Consider the following 13,812-nt stretch of genomic DNA (forward strand, 5'->3'; position numbering starts at 1 on the left):
GCCACTTCTAACTGCTGCGTGGTCTGCAGAGTGAGGGGACTGGAGGGTGGCTGGTGCTGTTCCTGGTCCTTTCTACTGAAGGGACAGGTGGGTGGGCCCTGAGCACAGGAGAGAACCTTCTGGGAGACATTCAGAGGCAGGTGAATCTGGACTCCCAACTGGCCCTGCAACAGGTCCCACGTGAAGCTGGGCTTGTCCTTCACATCCTGGGGTGGTCTCTGCCCCAGAGGCCAGGGCATCGGTGTTTTCTCACTTTCACCAAATGCCATTTACCCTGAACCCCACCACTGCCGAAGGCTGAGGGCTGACAGACACAGGCACGTGGGGTGAAGTAACCAACTGTCAGGGAGTCTTTCCTTTTGGTTGGTCCTGCAGGTGACTCCCTCCCATGTGGCAGGGCTGGGGGCCTCTGCTGCTGGGGTTGGGTGGATTGGAGATCGGAGGGTTGGGCTTCCTCGGGGGCCAGAAGGAGCCCTCCCTGCAGAGCAGCACTAGCCAGCCCGCCCAGGAAGCAGGGTCAGAGCCCCTCGGGAGGGAAGGCAGCCCCTCCCCGGGCCAGAACCCACTTCCTACTTCACCGCACTCGGGGAGGCGGCAGGGAGAGCTGTGGGCAGAGGCCAGGCCTGCTCCCTCCGCCCTCTGCGCAGGAAGATGGGGCAGGCGGGCAACCTGGACTGGGTGCTCCCCGCTGCCGGCAGGCTGGAGGATGAAGAAGGCCCCGAGTGCGGCAAAGCGGACTTTGTGCTTTTGGACCAAGTGACCATGGAAGACTTCATGGAGAACCTGAAGCTCAGGTGGGCCCAGGGCCCTGGCGCCCTTCTCCCTGGTCCCCAGTGGGGGGGGAGCTGCCTACACAGCCACCCAGACTGCCCTATGGGTCACCGCAGGGGGGCTCGGTGGGGCAGGCAGCACTGTCCCTTCAGGGCTGGGGGGGTGGGGCTGGCCAGCCCTCGCTCCAGCTCCTCAGACTCCTGCCTCCCACACAACCAGTGCTTTCTGCCGCCTTCTTCCTGGCACCCAAACCAGCACCCAGACTGCTGGACACCCCATCACCCTCGTGGGGCCCAGCTGAGCTGAATGAGTCTCGGGGGCACGTGGGTACTGCAGGGCACAGCTGGTAGAGTGACAGGAGGCCCGATTTCCAATGGAGAAAGGCAGAGGGCAGGGAGGAGCCTGGGTCAGGCAGTGACATGCGGTGGCTGGCAGGAGCCGGCCTCACCCCTGGGCAGCCGCGGGGAGCAGAAGGCAGCCCCACTGAGCAGACTGCTGGAGTCAGAGGACAGAAGGGAGCTACTTTGTGTGGGGCGCTGAGCTAAGCACCTCTCATTCATACAAACCGGCTTATGAGAGCATCACATCTCCATCCTGACCTGGACACTGAGCCCCGGCCACTCAGCTGACACATGAGAAAGTGTCTCTGAGTGGGTCCCTGGTGGCAGGTCCCGGGTGGCCGTTGGGGGGGGGGGCGGGTGTAGCAAGGAAACTCCCCCGTCAGAGGCAGCTGAGGAAGAGGAACTCTAATGGGTGCCAGGGGAAGGGCAGTTCCCAGACACCCTGGGGAGCAGGCCTACCAGTGCTCCCCACAATGCAGGCACCCCCGCAGGTGACTGGGGTCCTGAAGGGAGGGGTTGAGAAGTCAAGATGTGCTGGGGGAGGGTGGGGGCCGCTGCAGCCCCAGGTACCTTCCCGGCACCCCTCCCAGGCCCTGCCGTCTGGGTGTGGCTAGGCGGGGTCCCCTCCTGGCACTGGGTCCCGCCCAGGTCTTGAGACAGGAAATAGCCGAGGCCCCACCCTCTGCCTCCCAGCCCCTGTCAGTCGTGGCTGTAGCCTGTCTCCCTACCTGCTGGCTCTGCCTTGCCCAGTGTGACTCTGGACAAGTTGGTCCCTTCATAAAATGGGTGCTTTCAGGACCCCGTGGAGAGCAGTGTGGACCCCAACACTACATTCCGGGAAGACAGGGCCACCACCTTCCTTTCTCCAAGCTCAGCCCAGGGGTGGGCCAGGGCTCAGGAACTGGGTGCTGGGCGCTTGAACCCCTGGCCCTGAGAGCTGAGGGGTGGCCCCGCCTTTGCCAGGTTCAAGCAGGGTCGCATCTACACCTACATTGGCGAGGTGCTCGTGTCCGTGAACCCCTACCAGCAGCTGCCCCTCTATGGGCCCGAGGCCATCGCCAGGTACCAGGGCCGCGAGCTCTACGAGCGGCCGCCCCACCTGTACGCCGTGGCCAACGCCGCCTACAGGGCCATGAAACGCAGGTCCAGGGACACCTGCATCGTGATCTCAGGTACCCCGTTGGACCCCAGCATCTTTATTTTTGAGAAATGGGAGGTGACTGGAGCACCCGGGGGAAGTGGGCACGGGGCTGTGCGGGGGGGACTGCTCACTCTGTCTCTCCGGCAGGGGAGAGCGGGGCGGGGAAGACGGAGGCCAGCAAGCACATCATGCAGTACATCGCTGCCGTCACCAACCCCAGCCAGAGGGCGGAGGTCGAGAGGTGAGGGCAGCCGGCTGGGCAGGGGCTGGACAGCAGGAGGCACCACGGAGCCCGGGGGCCGTGTTGGGAAGGCTCCTGTGCCCCACACCAAGGGCTTCTCAACCGAGGCGAGGGGAGGCGAGACCCAGTGCCGGGGGCACCTTGCCACAGGAAGGGTGCGGAGGGCCCACAGACGGCGGTGCTTGGCTTCTCTCGGGGCACGGGACAGAGTGGAGACGTTGCCCGGCCAGGAAGGCCCAGGATGCCAAGTCAGGTGTTGGGTTTAGGCCGGGAACCGGAAATCAGGGCCGGCCTGCTGCTCACCAGCTTCCTGTGTGGAAACCTGCTCTTCCTGTGGACAGACACGGGGTGACGTGGGGCTTGGGAGACAGATGTTGCTGAGCATGTGGCTGGCAGCTGCTCTCCCTGCAGCCGGAGGTCGATGGTGGAGCGTCCGGACTCAGGACCTCATGGCAGGCTGCAGCCGGCTGGGGGCAGGCGGGAGGTGCCTGGCAGGGCCGCTCCGGGCATCTCAGGGTGAAGGGCTGTCCATGGCCTGTAAAGGGAAGCTCAGAGCATGGCTCAGACTGGGACACTGGACTGCTGGACGGTCCCCTGCTGGAGGTCTTTACATTGTAGCCCCAACCTGTGCCCTCCTGCAGGGTGAAGGATGTGTTGCTCAAGTCCACCTGTGTGCTGGAGGCCTTCGGGAATGCCCGCACCAACCGCAACCACAACTCCAGCCGCTTCGGCAAGTACATGGACATCAACTTTGACTTCAAAGGAGACCCCGTGGGGGGACACATCCACAGCTACTTACTGGAAAAGGTAGATTGCACAGGCCTCTCCCTCCCAGGCCCAGGGCCCTGGGGGCAGGAACTTAACCTTCTTTGATGTGCCAGGTTCACAGAGTGGGGCTCCCTCTGTGGCCAGGGTAGCCACCCTGCTACCTGCACTGCCCTGGGGCTCTGGGCCTGTCCCCTGGGGGCCCCCTCCACCCAGGCACATGGGTCCAGCTTCCCCTCTCTCCTCAGTCTCGGGTCCTCAAGCAGCACGTGGGTGAAAGGAACTTCCACGCCTTCTATCAGGTGAGCCAAGGCAGGCCCGTGGGCAGTCCTTCCCAACACCCCGCCTACAGTCCATTTTCTGGCCCCTGCTGTGCCCCACCCTCACTGGGGTGGGTTCTCCTGGGACACAGCCATGTGTTCAGGACTGACCCTGAGGTGAGTTCTACCTGGACATGGGTGGTGTCTACACAGAGTGAGACCCACTGAGGTCTCCTGGGCCACGGGCATCTCTACACCATGTCATTGAGGTGAGTTCACTCTGGACACAGTTGGTGTCCAATGCATTCTGACCCACCAAATTGGGGTCTCCCATAACACATGCGGTGTACGACCACGTCTGACCACTGAGGTGGGACCTCTCTGGACTCAGGCAGTCTGACCGACTTACTTGGGTTCTACCTGGTTACGGGCAGTGTCCGACCACTGAGGCAGAATCTCTGTATTCGTGTGGTGTCTACACCACGTCTGACTATTGAAATGAGTTCTCAGGCTCGTTCAGCGTCGACACTGTGTCTGAACCTGAAGTGGGTTCTCCCTGCACTCGGGCAGTGTCCACAGGGTCACGGAGCACCCATGGTTGGCTGGGTGCTGTCCTGCCTGTGGGCAGGGCCTGACCCAAGGGCGTGTCCTCCAGGTGCTGCGAGGCTCTGAGGATGCGGAGCTGCAAGAACTGCACCTGCAGAGAAACCCCGCCCTGTACAACTTCACCCGCCAGGGCGCAGGGCTCAGTGTGAGTGGCGGCTTCAGGCGTGCTGGGTGCCCAGCGGCACCAGCAGGGCCCCCCGATTCAACAGGCTTTCAGTGCAGGGGATGGGGCACGGCGTGTGGGGGGTGCCGTGCCTGAGCACGCGCTGGAGCGCCGATCCCCGTCTCCCCCAGGCCTCGGACAGCGAGGAGAGGAGCCACCACCAGGCGGTGACGGAGGCCATGCGGGTGATCGGCTTCGGCGAGGAGGAGATGCGCTCTGTGCGCCGGATCCTGGCAGCCATACTGCACCTGGTGCGCGCCTCCCGTGTGCTGTCCTCGGGTGCACCTTAGGGAGGAGGCTGGTCTCCGACAACCCAGCCATGTAGCTGCCCCCCCCCCGTGCTGGAGCCCAGATGCTTAGGCTGTGGGTCCCTGAGCCACGGGCTGCATGTGCCCAGACTGCGGCCATTCCGGCCTGGGAGCTGCCAGGCCCTTGTCTGGTGGATGAGCCCACGCGTAGCAGGCAAGGGCGGTCCTGGCTGGTCAGCCGAGCATCGTGCAGACCTGCCTCTTGATTCTGTCCCTGAAGAGCTGTGTGCCTCTGGCCTGTGTTCTCTCTGAGGTAGCACATAGCCAGCGTGCTTGGTGGGAAGCCTTGGGGAAACCCCTGGCTGCTGGGGGCCCTCCCCCATCTCGGGCTATGCCCCTGCCACCCCTTACCCCTCCCCGGGCAAAGGCGTGCAGGCTCTTCTGGGGCAAGGAGCCTGAGTTTCCCCGGTTTCCCCATCACCAGGGAAATATTGAATTTGTGGAGATGGAAGAGGGGCGCCTGGCTGTGGCCGAGGAGGTGCTGGTGGACCACGTGGCTGAGCTGACGGCCACGCCCCGGGAGCTGGTGATGCGCTGCCTGCTGGCACGCACTGTAGCCTCCGGGGGCAGGGAAGTCATTGAGAAGGGCCATACTGCAGCCGAGGCCAGCTACGCCCGGGACGCCTGTGCCAAGGTACTGTGGGGCGGGCAGTGTGGGGAAGAGCCCAGGAGGCCTTCCTGGGGGCAGCAAGGCCAGAGGCAGCCAGAAGCAGCTCGGGCTCTCCCCAGGCGGTGTACCAGCGGCTGTTTGAGTGGGTGGTGAACCGGATCAACAGTGTCATGGAAGCCCGGGGCCGGGACCCCCGGCGGGACGGCAAGGATACAGTCATCGGCGTCTTGGACATCTATGGCTTCGAAGTGTTCCCTGTCAACAGGTGGGCAGCCCAGCTCTGACCCCCAACCTCTAGGGCCCCCTCAGTCCCAGGGAGCTTGGCTGGCTGGGGAGCGGGATGTCTGGTGTCTGTCCTGGCTGGTCCCTGACCCCAGGGTCACATCCAAGCCTGCCTCAGTAGTGCCACCCATTCAGTGATACCCGGGAAGGCAAAATCCCAAGCTCACTTCCCCTTGCTGTGGGCACATGTGCCAGAGGTGGGGCCCAGGGGTAAGGAAGGGCCCAGCTCGGGAGAACCACCCCACAGTGAGGCCATGGTGGGGGGGCTGGCACCGGACCCCGTGAGCCAGCTTCAGAGGAGCTGCTGGGGCGAGGCTGCCACATGGAGCAAAAGCCCACACCGGCAGTGGCGTGATGCTGGTGGGCCCCTGCCCAGCTTCGAGCAGTTCTGCATCAACTACTGCAATGAGAAGCTGCAGCAGCTGTTCATCCAGCTCATCCTGAAACAGGAGCAGGAGGAGTACCAGCGGGAGGGCATCGCCTGGCAGAGCGTGAGTGCCTGCCGCCCTGCACCACGGGCCCTGGCGGGGAAGAGGCGCTGGGCGGGGGGAGAGGCCAGCCGGCCAGGCTGGGAGCCGCCCGCTCACTCTGCGGCAGGTGGAGTACTTCAACAACGCCACCATCGTGGACCTGGTCGAGCGGCCCCACCGGGGCATCCTGGCCGTGCTGGACGAGGCCTGCAGCAGCGCCGGCACCATCACAGACCGGATCTTCCTGCAGACCCTGGACACGCACCACCGCCACCACGCCCACTACACCAGCCGCCAGGTGCCCCCCTCCTGCGCGCACCCCACCTCCCAGCCCCAGCTGGTCATGGCGCTGGCCTGCGCCCCACAAGCACCACGCTGCCCAGCTCAGAAGGGCCATAGTGGTGGCCCGGCCCCCCCGCAGGACTGTCCACCCCTTCCCTGCAGACCCCCCCTTCTGTGCATTGACCCTGGCTGTCCCCCCATCAGCTCTGCCCCACAGACAAGACCATGGAGTTTGGCCGAGACTTCAGGATCAAGCACTATGCGGGGGACGTCACGTAAGGCCCCTACCCCACCTTCGGTCCTCCCGTCTGCCCCCTCCTTTTTTTATAAAAATGACTTTATTGATTGTGTAGAGAGGAAGGGAGAGGGAGAGAGAGAGAAAAACATGGATGAGACACATCGATCGGCTGCCTCCTGCACCCCCCCTACTGGGTATCGAGCCTGAAACCCGGCCACGTGCCCTGACCAGGAATTGAACTGGTGACCTCCTGGTGTGTGTGATGATTCTCAACCACTAGGCCACACCAGCCGAGCTACCCCCCTCCCTTTTAAGACACTTGAAACATACCCTTCGCCACAGGGCTTTTAAGATAGTGGTTCTCAGCCCTGGCCAAATCATAGAGTCTTCTGGGGAGCTTTCAGAAACGCCCACACCTGGGCCCCATCCCAGGTGGAGCCAGGTGGGGCCTTTGCTGGGCGCCCAGGGTCGCTCTGTCACCCGACGAGCTAGGTACAGGTACAGGTCAGCACCTAGGGCAGAGGGGTCAGAGTCTGTGTTTCTAACAAGCACCGGGTCCTCAGGCCACACCCTGAGCACCAAGGCCCAGCGTGTTCTCCAGAAATCGCGGTGGTTACTATTACTCAGCTGTCACTCGCCTCATCCCCCATCAGATCTGAGGCGACTCACAGAGGCGCGTGTGGCTCAGGTATCCCTCACAGGGAGGACTGGAGTAGACAAAGCAGCCAGATACCTGGTGTGGGCACAGCTCAGGGCTACAAACAGGCCGAGAGTGTGGCCCCGAGCATCCTCGCAGTGAAAGGATGCAAAAAGGGTTAAGACAGACCGTGACTTGGGAGTTCCTGGCTGTAATGCAGTTGCTGGGTTTTTAGGCACTGTTCTGAGCGTGTGATATATATATTGAGGCACAGAGAGGTTTAGTAACTTGTCCCAGGTCACACAGCATGTATGCACTAGAGCAGGGTTCAGGGCCGTGACATTTGGGTCCAGAGCCACGGGCACCACCACTGGACTCATCTTTAGGAGAAAGACTTCTGGGGAAGGGAGAGGGGCCCACTTGTGAAGACAGAGGCATGGGGAGAGCTCGAGGGGCACCCTCATCCCTCATGCCCAGCTCTGTCTCCGCAGGTACTCCGTTCAGGGCTTCATCGACAAGAACAGAGACACCCTTTTCCAGGACTTCAAGCGGTTGCTCTACAACAGGTGAGTGGCTTGGGATCGGGCCAGCAAGGCCCTCCGGTGCTTGGGTCTGGCTCCTGCCTGACCACCAATGAATGGCTGAGCTGGGTGGGGGCTGCCTCCCCGAGGGTGGCTCAGCATGCGGCCTGTGTCCTCAGCTCGGACCCTACCCTGCGGGCCATGTGGCCGGATGGGCAGCAGGACATCACAGAAGTGACCAAGCGCCCCCTGACTGCCGGCACACTCTTCAAGAACTCCATGGTGGCCCTAGTCGAAAACCTGGCCTCCAAGGTACAGCCACGTCCCAGCCCCACCACGGACCCCTCCAGGTCCTTTGTCTACACCTGGCTGTCCAGTCAGGCCCCCGCCTGCCTCGGAGCACCACAGGGAGGGGGCGTTTTTTTCTTTCTGCTGTGAGCCCCTCTCCAGCAGGGAGGGCCCATCCGTACTCAAGTGAGACGTCCTGCGGCCAGGCCGTGACCCTCTCCCACTACCCCCTGCCCCGCCAGGAGCCCTTCTATGTGCGCTGCATCAAACCCAACGAAGACAAGGTGGCCGCGCAGCTGGACGAGGGCCACTGCCGCCACCAGGTCGCCTACCTGGGGCTGCTGGAGAACGTGAGGGTCCGCAGGGCTGGCTTCGCCTCCCGCCAGCCATACCCTCGATTCCTGCTCAGGTACAGCCCACCCCCCACCCGTTCCTCTGTTGAGTCCTGAGGGGTGAGGGGCAGACGGGGGAGGGGTCCCCAAAAGGATCCTCGGTGACAGGAGGAGCCGGACAGGGCCAGGGTCAGGGTGCAGTTTGTTGAGGGCTGGAGGGGGGGGGGGCAGGGCTAAGGTGGGAGTGGCATCGAGGGGGAGGGGCGGGGACGCTCTGCCACCCTCCCCGGGCCTGGCACCCACCGCCCTGTCCCGTGGCGACAGGTACAAGATGACCTGTGAGTACACGTGGCCCAACCACCTGCTGGGCTCGGACCAGGAGGCCGTGAGGGCGCTGCTGGAGCAGCACGGGCTGCAAGGGGACGTGGCCTTCGGGCGCAGCAAGCTCTTCATCCGCTCGCCCCAGACGCTGGTCACCCTGGAGCAGAGCCGCGCCCGCCTCGTCCCCATCATTGTGCTGCTGCTGCAGAAGGTGCGGCCTGGGCGCCCGCGCGGTGGGGGTGGGGGGATCGCGCACCACGGGGCGGGCACTTCCAGGTGCCGCAGGGCCCCAGCTCCTTCCAGGAGACAGACCAGGCCTGAAACCGACTCCGGAAAAGGTGTGGACTTGGTTCAGGTCCTCACGTCCTGTAGCCACCAGCTTCAGGCCAGGGGCGCTCAGGTGCTCCCAGCACGACTTTCTCCGGAGCCTGGCTTCCGACCTCCGACCTGCAACCTCCAACCTCCTCCCTCCCCCCTCCCCCCCTCCCTCCCCCCCTCCCTCCCTCCCTCCTTCCTTCCTTTCCTTTCCTTCCTCCCTCCTTTCTCCTATTTATTCTGAAAGATTTCAAACCTAGAGAAAAGCGTGCGGCTCAGTGAACCAAATTCCCACCCTGCTGCCCGGCGTCCACTGTCACCTGGGGACCACTGTGGTTTTGCATAGTCGCCCCACCTCTGTCCCAGTTACCTTGAAGCAGATCATTTCCTTTGTCATCATTTCAGTGTGATTTTCCTGAGGACAGTGGATTTTCCACCTCTCCCCACAGCCTCTGTTTTTCACATTTCAGACCCACAGAAAAGCCGAACGATTTGTACACCTGGCTCGCTAGGCCGTGCGCCCCACCCCATGTCTGCCTCTCCGACTCTCTTCACACCCACATGCAGACGCTCAGATGTGTACAGATTTGCATTTTTCCTGAGCCATATAAAGCAAGGCCACCCCTAAATACTCCAGCAGGCACGTGCCAAGGTCACGGGCATTCACCCTTATGGCCACACTGACGCTCAAGAACTCTGACACGGGTAAAATGGAACCTATCTGAGTATCTAGCATGTGGGCCACATTTGAATTTCCACAAGTGCCTCGCTATTACCTATTACGTCTTGTGGACGCCCAGATCCCATCAGAAACGATGCAGGGCACACGGCCGTTACTTCTGCTGCTTCCTCTAACCTATAGGCATTGTTTGTTTGTTTTTAATCTTAAAAATATATATGTATTGGTTTTTAGAGAGAGGAACGGAGAGGGAGATAGAAACATCAGTGAGAGGGAAACAACGATCGGCTGCCTCCTTCACACCCCTACTGGCGGTCGAGCCCGCCACCCAGGCTTGTGCCCTGACCCCGAATAGAACTGGCGTCCTCGTGGTGCCTGGGATGATGCTTAACCAACTGAGCCACACTGGCCGGGCTGAGCATTGTTTTTAAGACTATGACACAACACTGTTCCCAGAAACAAACGGGGTTTCGCAGGTTCACACTGATCGTTGCTGCCACACGCCCCCGTGTCAGCTTCCCGGTCGCCTCCTGTCTGTCCCAATCCGTCCCGACGTCGCAATCCATGTGACGTTACTTAAGTCTGCTTCAATCTGTGCGTCCCCTGGGCTGCCTGCCTTGCAGGGTTTGTGGTCTGGGTTTTGATGGTTGCAGTCCGGGTGCCTCTCCATCTAGGGGTCTCCTAGGGGGTTAGGTCTCTGACAGGTCAGATTCCAGGTGGACAGTTGAAAGTTACAGCTCATAGGTGGGGAATGGGCTGTGTCTGCCCCCAAACCCCTTTGTCACATGCTTTCTCTTTGGGGGCACCTGGGAGTCCCTAGCGGTGTGTGTGTGGGGGGGGGGTCTCAGCTTAAAAGACCTGGATCCGGTGAGCAGCTCTTTCCCAAGAGTTGAGCAGAGGCTGGGGTAAGGCCAGGTGGAGGTGATTCCCGGAGCCAGGGTCAGGCGAGCCCCACCCTGTGCTCCAAGGCAGTGTGTAGGGCAGAGGGGCTGCCCAGGCCGGTGGCCGTGGTGGGCAGCGAGCGGGACGGGGCCTGGCGGGGGCCTGACCAGGTCCTCCCTGGCCCCCACAGGCCTGGCGGGGCACCCTGGCGCGGTGGCGTTGCCGGCGACTGCGGGCCGTCTACACTATCATGCGCTGGTTCCGGAGGCACAAGGTGTGCGCTCACCTGGCAGAGATGCAGCGGCGGTTCCAGGACGCAAGGCAGCCCCCGCTCTATGGCCGCAACCTCGTCTGGCCGCAGCCCCCAGCGGTGCTGCAGCCCTTCCAGGACACCTGCCACGCGCTCTTCTGCAGGTACCACCCTCGGCTGCCCCCTCGCCCTTTCCAACCCAGCTAGTACCCAGTGAACACCTGGCCTCAGTTGTCTGAACCCGGCACTGCTGGCTGGAGACATTGGAAAGCACGGGGAAAGCCCAGCTGCCCAGGCCCCGCAGTTGTTACTAGAGCCCTGCGGTCCCACACCACCCTGGGCATTCGGAGAGGTCACAGGCCTCCGGTTCCTCACGAGTGGCCTGCAGGGGAGGGTGGCGGCCGGGGCTAGGAGTCAGGGAAACCTGTGGGGGGCTTTGCAGGCAGAGCAGGAGTTCTCCAGGCTGAGTGGCACAGAGTAAACAGCATTCTCAGAGCAGGAGGGGTGGCTGGGACACCAGGGTGGCCGGTGTGAGGCTGGGGGACTTCGCCTTCTCCTGCGGGAAAAGGGCGTGAGAGGCAGGACCCGGGGTGGGGGAGGATGAGGCCCATCCAAGCACCTGTCTCCCCAGGTGGCGGGCGCGGCAGCTGGTGAAGAACATCCCCCCCTCAGACATGGCCCAGATCCAGGCCAAGGTGGCCGCCATGGGGGCCCTGCAGGAGCTGCGGCAGGACTGGGGCTGCCGGCGGGCCTGGCTGCGGGACTACTTGTCCTCTGTGAGTGTTGGGACTGGGGACCTGGGAAGGGCCTTTGCCTCTGAAGTTAGTGTTTCCCAGAACCAGCTGAGCTGCCTGGGCTTCACCGAGCACCTGCTCCTCCCCGGCCCTGTCCCCACTCCCTTCCCCCCCCATTCTAAGGCCAGCCCCCCATTCTCGGGAACACCTCCCCTATTCTCCAGCACAGCCCTCCAACCCACAGCCAGCACCCCAGCCATGGCTCCCCTTGGCCCTCATGTGGGTGGGCACTATCAGCTTGCCCCTGACCGGGTCTGCAGGAAATAAAAGGCCCAGGGGCCTGGGGTTTGCCTGGTGGATGTGCATGGAGGGGCCTGGTTCCCACTGGCTGCTGGGTCCTACTCCTCCGGGTCCGTCCAAATCTGGCCTGAGGAGCAGAGCTGGTGGCCAGTATGGAGGGCAGACCCTTGATGCCTAGAACCTTAGGCCATGGGGACTGTGCTGGGCCCTCAGGACTCGGGGTGGCAGGTGAGCCCAGCGGACGTGGCACATGCACGGTCCGACTCTATTTCCCGGGTAGCTGTGCCATTCACCCAGGGTCCCTGTCAGTCAGTCATGGTCCCAAGACCCCATCCCAAGCTGCCCCTCATCTGTGCTCAGGCCACCGACAACCCTACTGCCTCCAGCCTGTTTGCTCAGCGCCTGAAGACCCTTCGGGAAAAGGATGGTTTCGGCGCCGTGCTCTTCTCCAGCCACGTCCGCAAGGTGAGCAGTGGGCAAGGGCCCAAGCCAGGCCCCTGAGAGGCCTCACAGTGCTCCTGACACTTGGGAAATGGTCAGCTCCAAATGGTCAGGCAGGGAGCACACAGGGCGGGCGTGGGGGGTGCCTGGGTGGCGAGTGACCCCAAGCGCCTGTCCTGCAGGTGAATCGTTTCAACAAGTGCCGGGACCGCGCCCTCCTGCTCACTGACCGGCACCTGTACAAGCTGGAGCCCGGCCGGCAGTACCGAGTGATGCGGGCGGTGCCCTTGGACACGGTGAGCCTGTGGGGTGGGGAGCAGCATCCGTGGGCCCCTCCCCTCTCACCTGCCTGAATAGTCTCAGCTCAGGATGACCCCCCCCCAACAGCCTGCATGGCTTCCTGCGGGCACAGCCCCCTCCCCACCACTCTCTACTCTGGCCCCCAGGTGGGCCATCTCCCCACACCTATGCCCGGCTGGGAGATCTCCCACCAGAACCTGTGGACCCCCTCACCACCCAGTTCTGTGGCTCACTAGTCCCTGGAGCCCCAGTTTCTATTCCCACAGAGCAACGATTGGCCCCAGGCAGGTCCAGGCCAGGGTCCCTATGACAGTCCGAGGTTGGGCAGGTATCTGGTCTGGAGCCACATGACCAGTGTGGCTACTTAGAAGGAATGGAGAGAACAGATGCTGAAAGGTCAGCTCCTCAGTCCCACCAGCACAGTCAGGCACCTGAGAGCCTCGAGGGAGGAAGGAGACCTCGGGGGACCAACGGTAGAGCAGCGGATGGGGCTCCAGAGTCTGGGTCCTAGGAGACTGCAGGGCCGGGAGGAGGGCCTGCTACCCCCTGACCCTGACTCCCCACAGGTGACTGGGCTGAGCGTGACCAGCGGACGGGACCAGCTGGTGGTGGTGCACGCGACCGGTCAGGACGACCTGGTGGTGTGTCTGCACCGCTCAAGGCCACCGCTGGACAACCGCGTGGGGGAGCTGGTGGGCGTGCTGGCCGTGCACTGCCAGGGGTGAGTGGGGTGGGTGGCTTTCAATCTGAGGGGTCTGCCCCCTGCCCCCCAGTCCGTCCCCACCTGACCTCTCTCCCATCGTCTTCAGGGACGGCCGCTCCCTGGAGGTCCGTGTGTCTGACTGCATCCCCCTAAGCCAGCGGGGCAACCGGCGCCTGGTATCTGTGGAGCCCAGGCCTGAGCAGCCCGAGCCTGACTTCCGCTGCAGCCGAGGCAACTTCACCCTCCTGTGGCCGAGCAGCTGAGCCCCCTGTCCTGCCTGCCAAGGCGCAGCCAAAGGGGACAGCTCCTCCGCCCCCACCCGCCTCATGAGAATCCCCCAGCCCTGGGAAATAAAAAAGCATGCTACACGTGCCAGTGGGCTGTGTCTGTGGGTGGACGGCCGGGCCTATTTGGCAGATGTCGCCCCCGTGTCCTGTGCTGACCCCTGCAGGATCACTGGGATTGGAGGAGGCGGCCTGGGGACCCAGTCTGGTGGGGCCTCATCTGGATGTGGAGCTCATGGTCTGAGAGGAAACCTTTTCCTCTCCGCCCCAGGCTGACCCCCGCCTCCCCGCCATAGATTTCAGGCTGTCCCCTCAAGGTGGACCCTGCCCACCCCCTCCTGTAGGAC

General features: G+C 63.1%; 1 protein-coding gene across 1 annotated transcript; it reads left to right on the forward strand.

Moving 5' to 3' along the window:
- The first annotated feature begins 432 nt into the window (after positions 1–432).
- MYO1G (myosin IG) lies at positions 433–13,495 on the forward strand. Its single transcript, XM_016198274.2, has 22 exons — positions 433–794; positions 2,076–2,284; positions 2,401–2,494; positions 3,136–3,301; positions 3,508–3,561; positions 4,175–4,270; positions 4,420–4,539; positions 5,021–5,230; positions 5,326–5,471; positions 5,865–5,979; positions 6,086–6,256; positions 6,445–6,515; positions 7,607–7,681; positions 7,816–7,948; positions 8,167–8,333; positions 8,581–8,788; positions 10,644–10,867; positions 11,335–11,479; positions 12,098–12,202; positions 12,361–12,474; positions 13,045–13,199; positions 13,288–13,495. Exons 1-22 carry the CDS (start codon positions 652–654, stop codon positions 13,442–13,444), a joined length of 3,078 nt encoding a protein of 1,025 aa, XP_016053760.2. The 5' UTR covers positions 433–651; the 3' UTR covers positions 13,445–13,495.
- Positions 13,496–13,812: the final 317 nt, after the last annotated feature.

The sequence above is a fragment of the Miniopterus natalensis genome, chromosome 10 (genome assembly GCF_054644295.1).
Source record: "Miniopterus natalensis isolate mMinNat1 chromosome 10, mMinNat1.hap1, whole genome shotgun sequence".
Classification (NCBI taxonomy): domain Eukaryota; kingdom Metazoa; phylum Chordata; class Mammalia; order Chiroptera; family Miniopteridae; genus Miniopterus; species Miniopterus natalensis.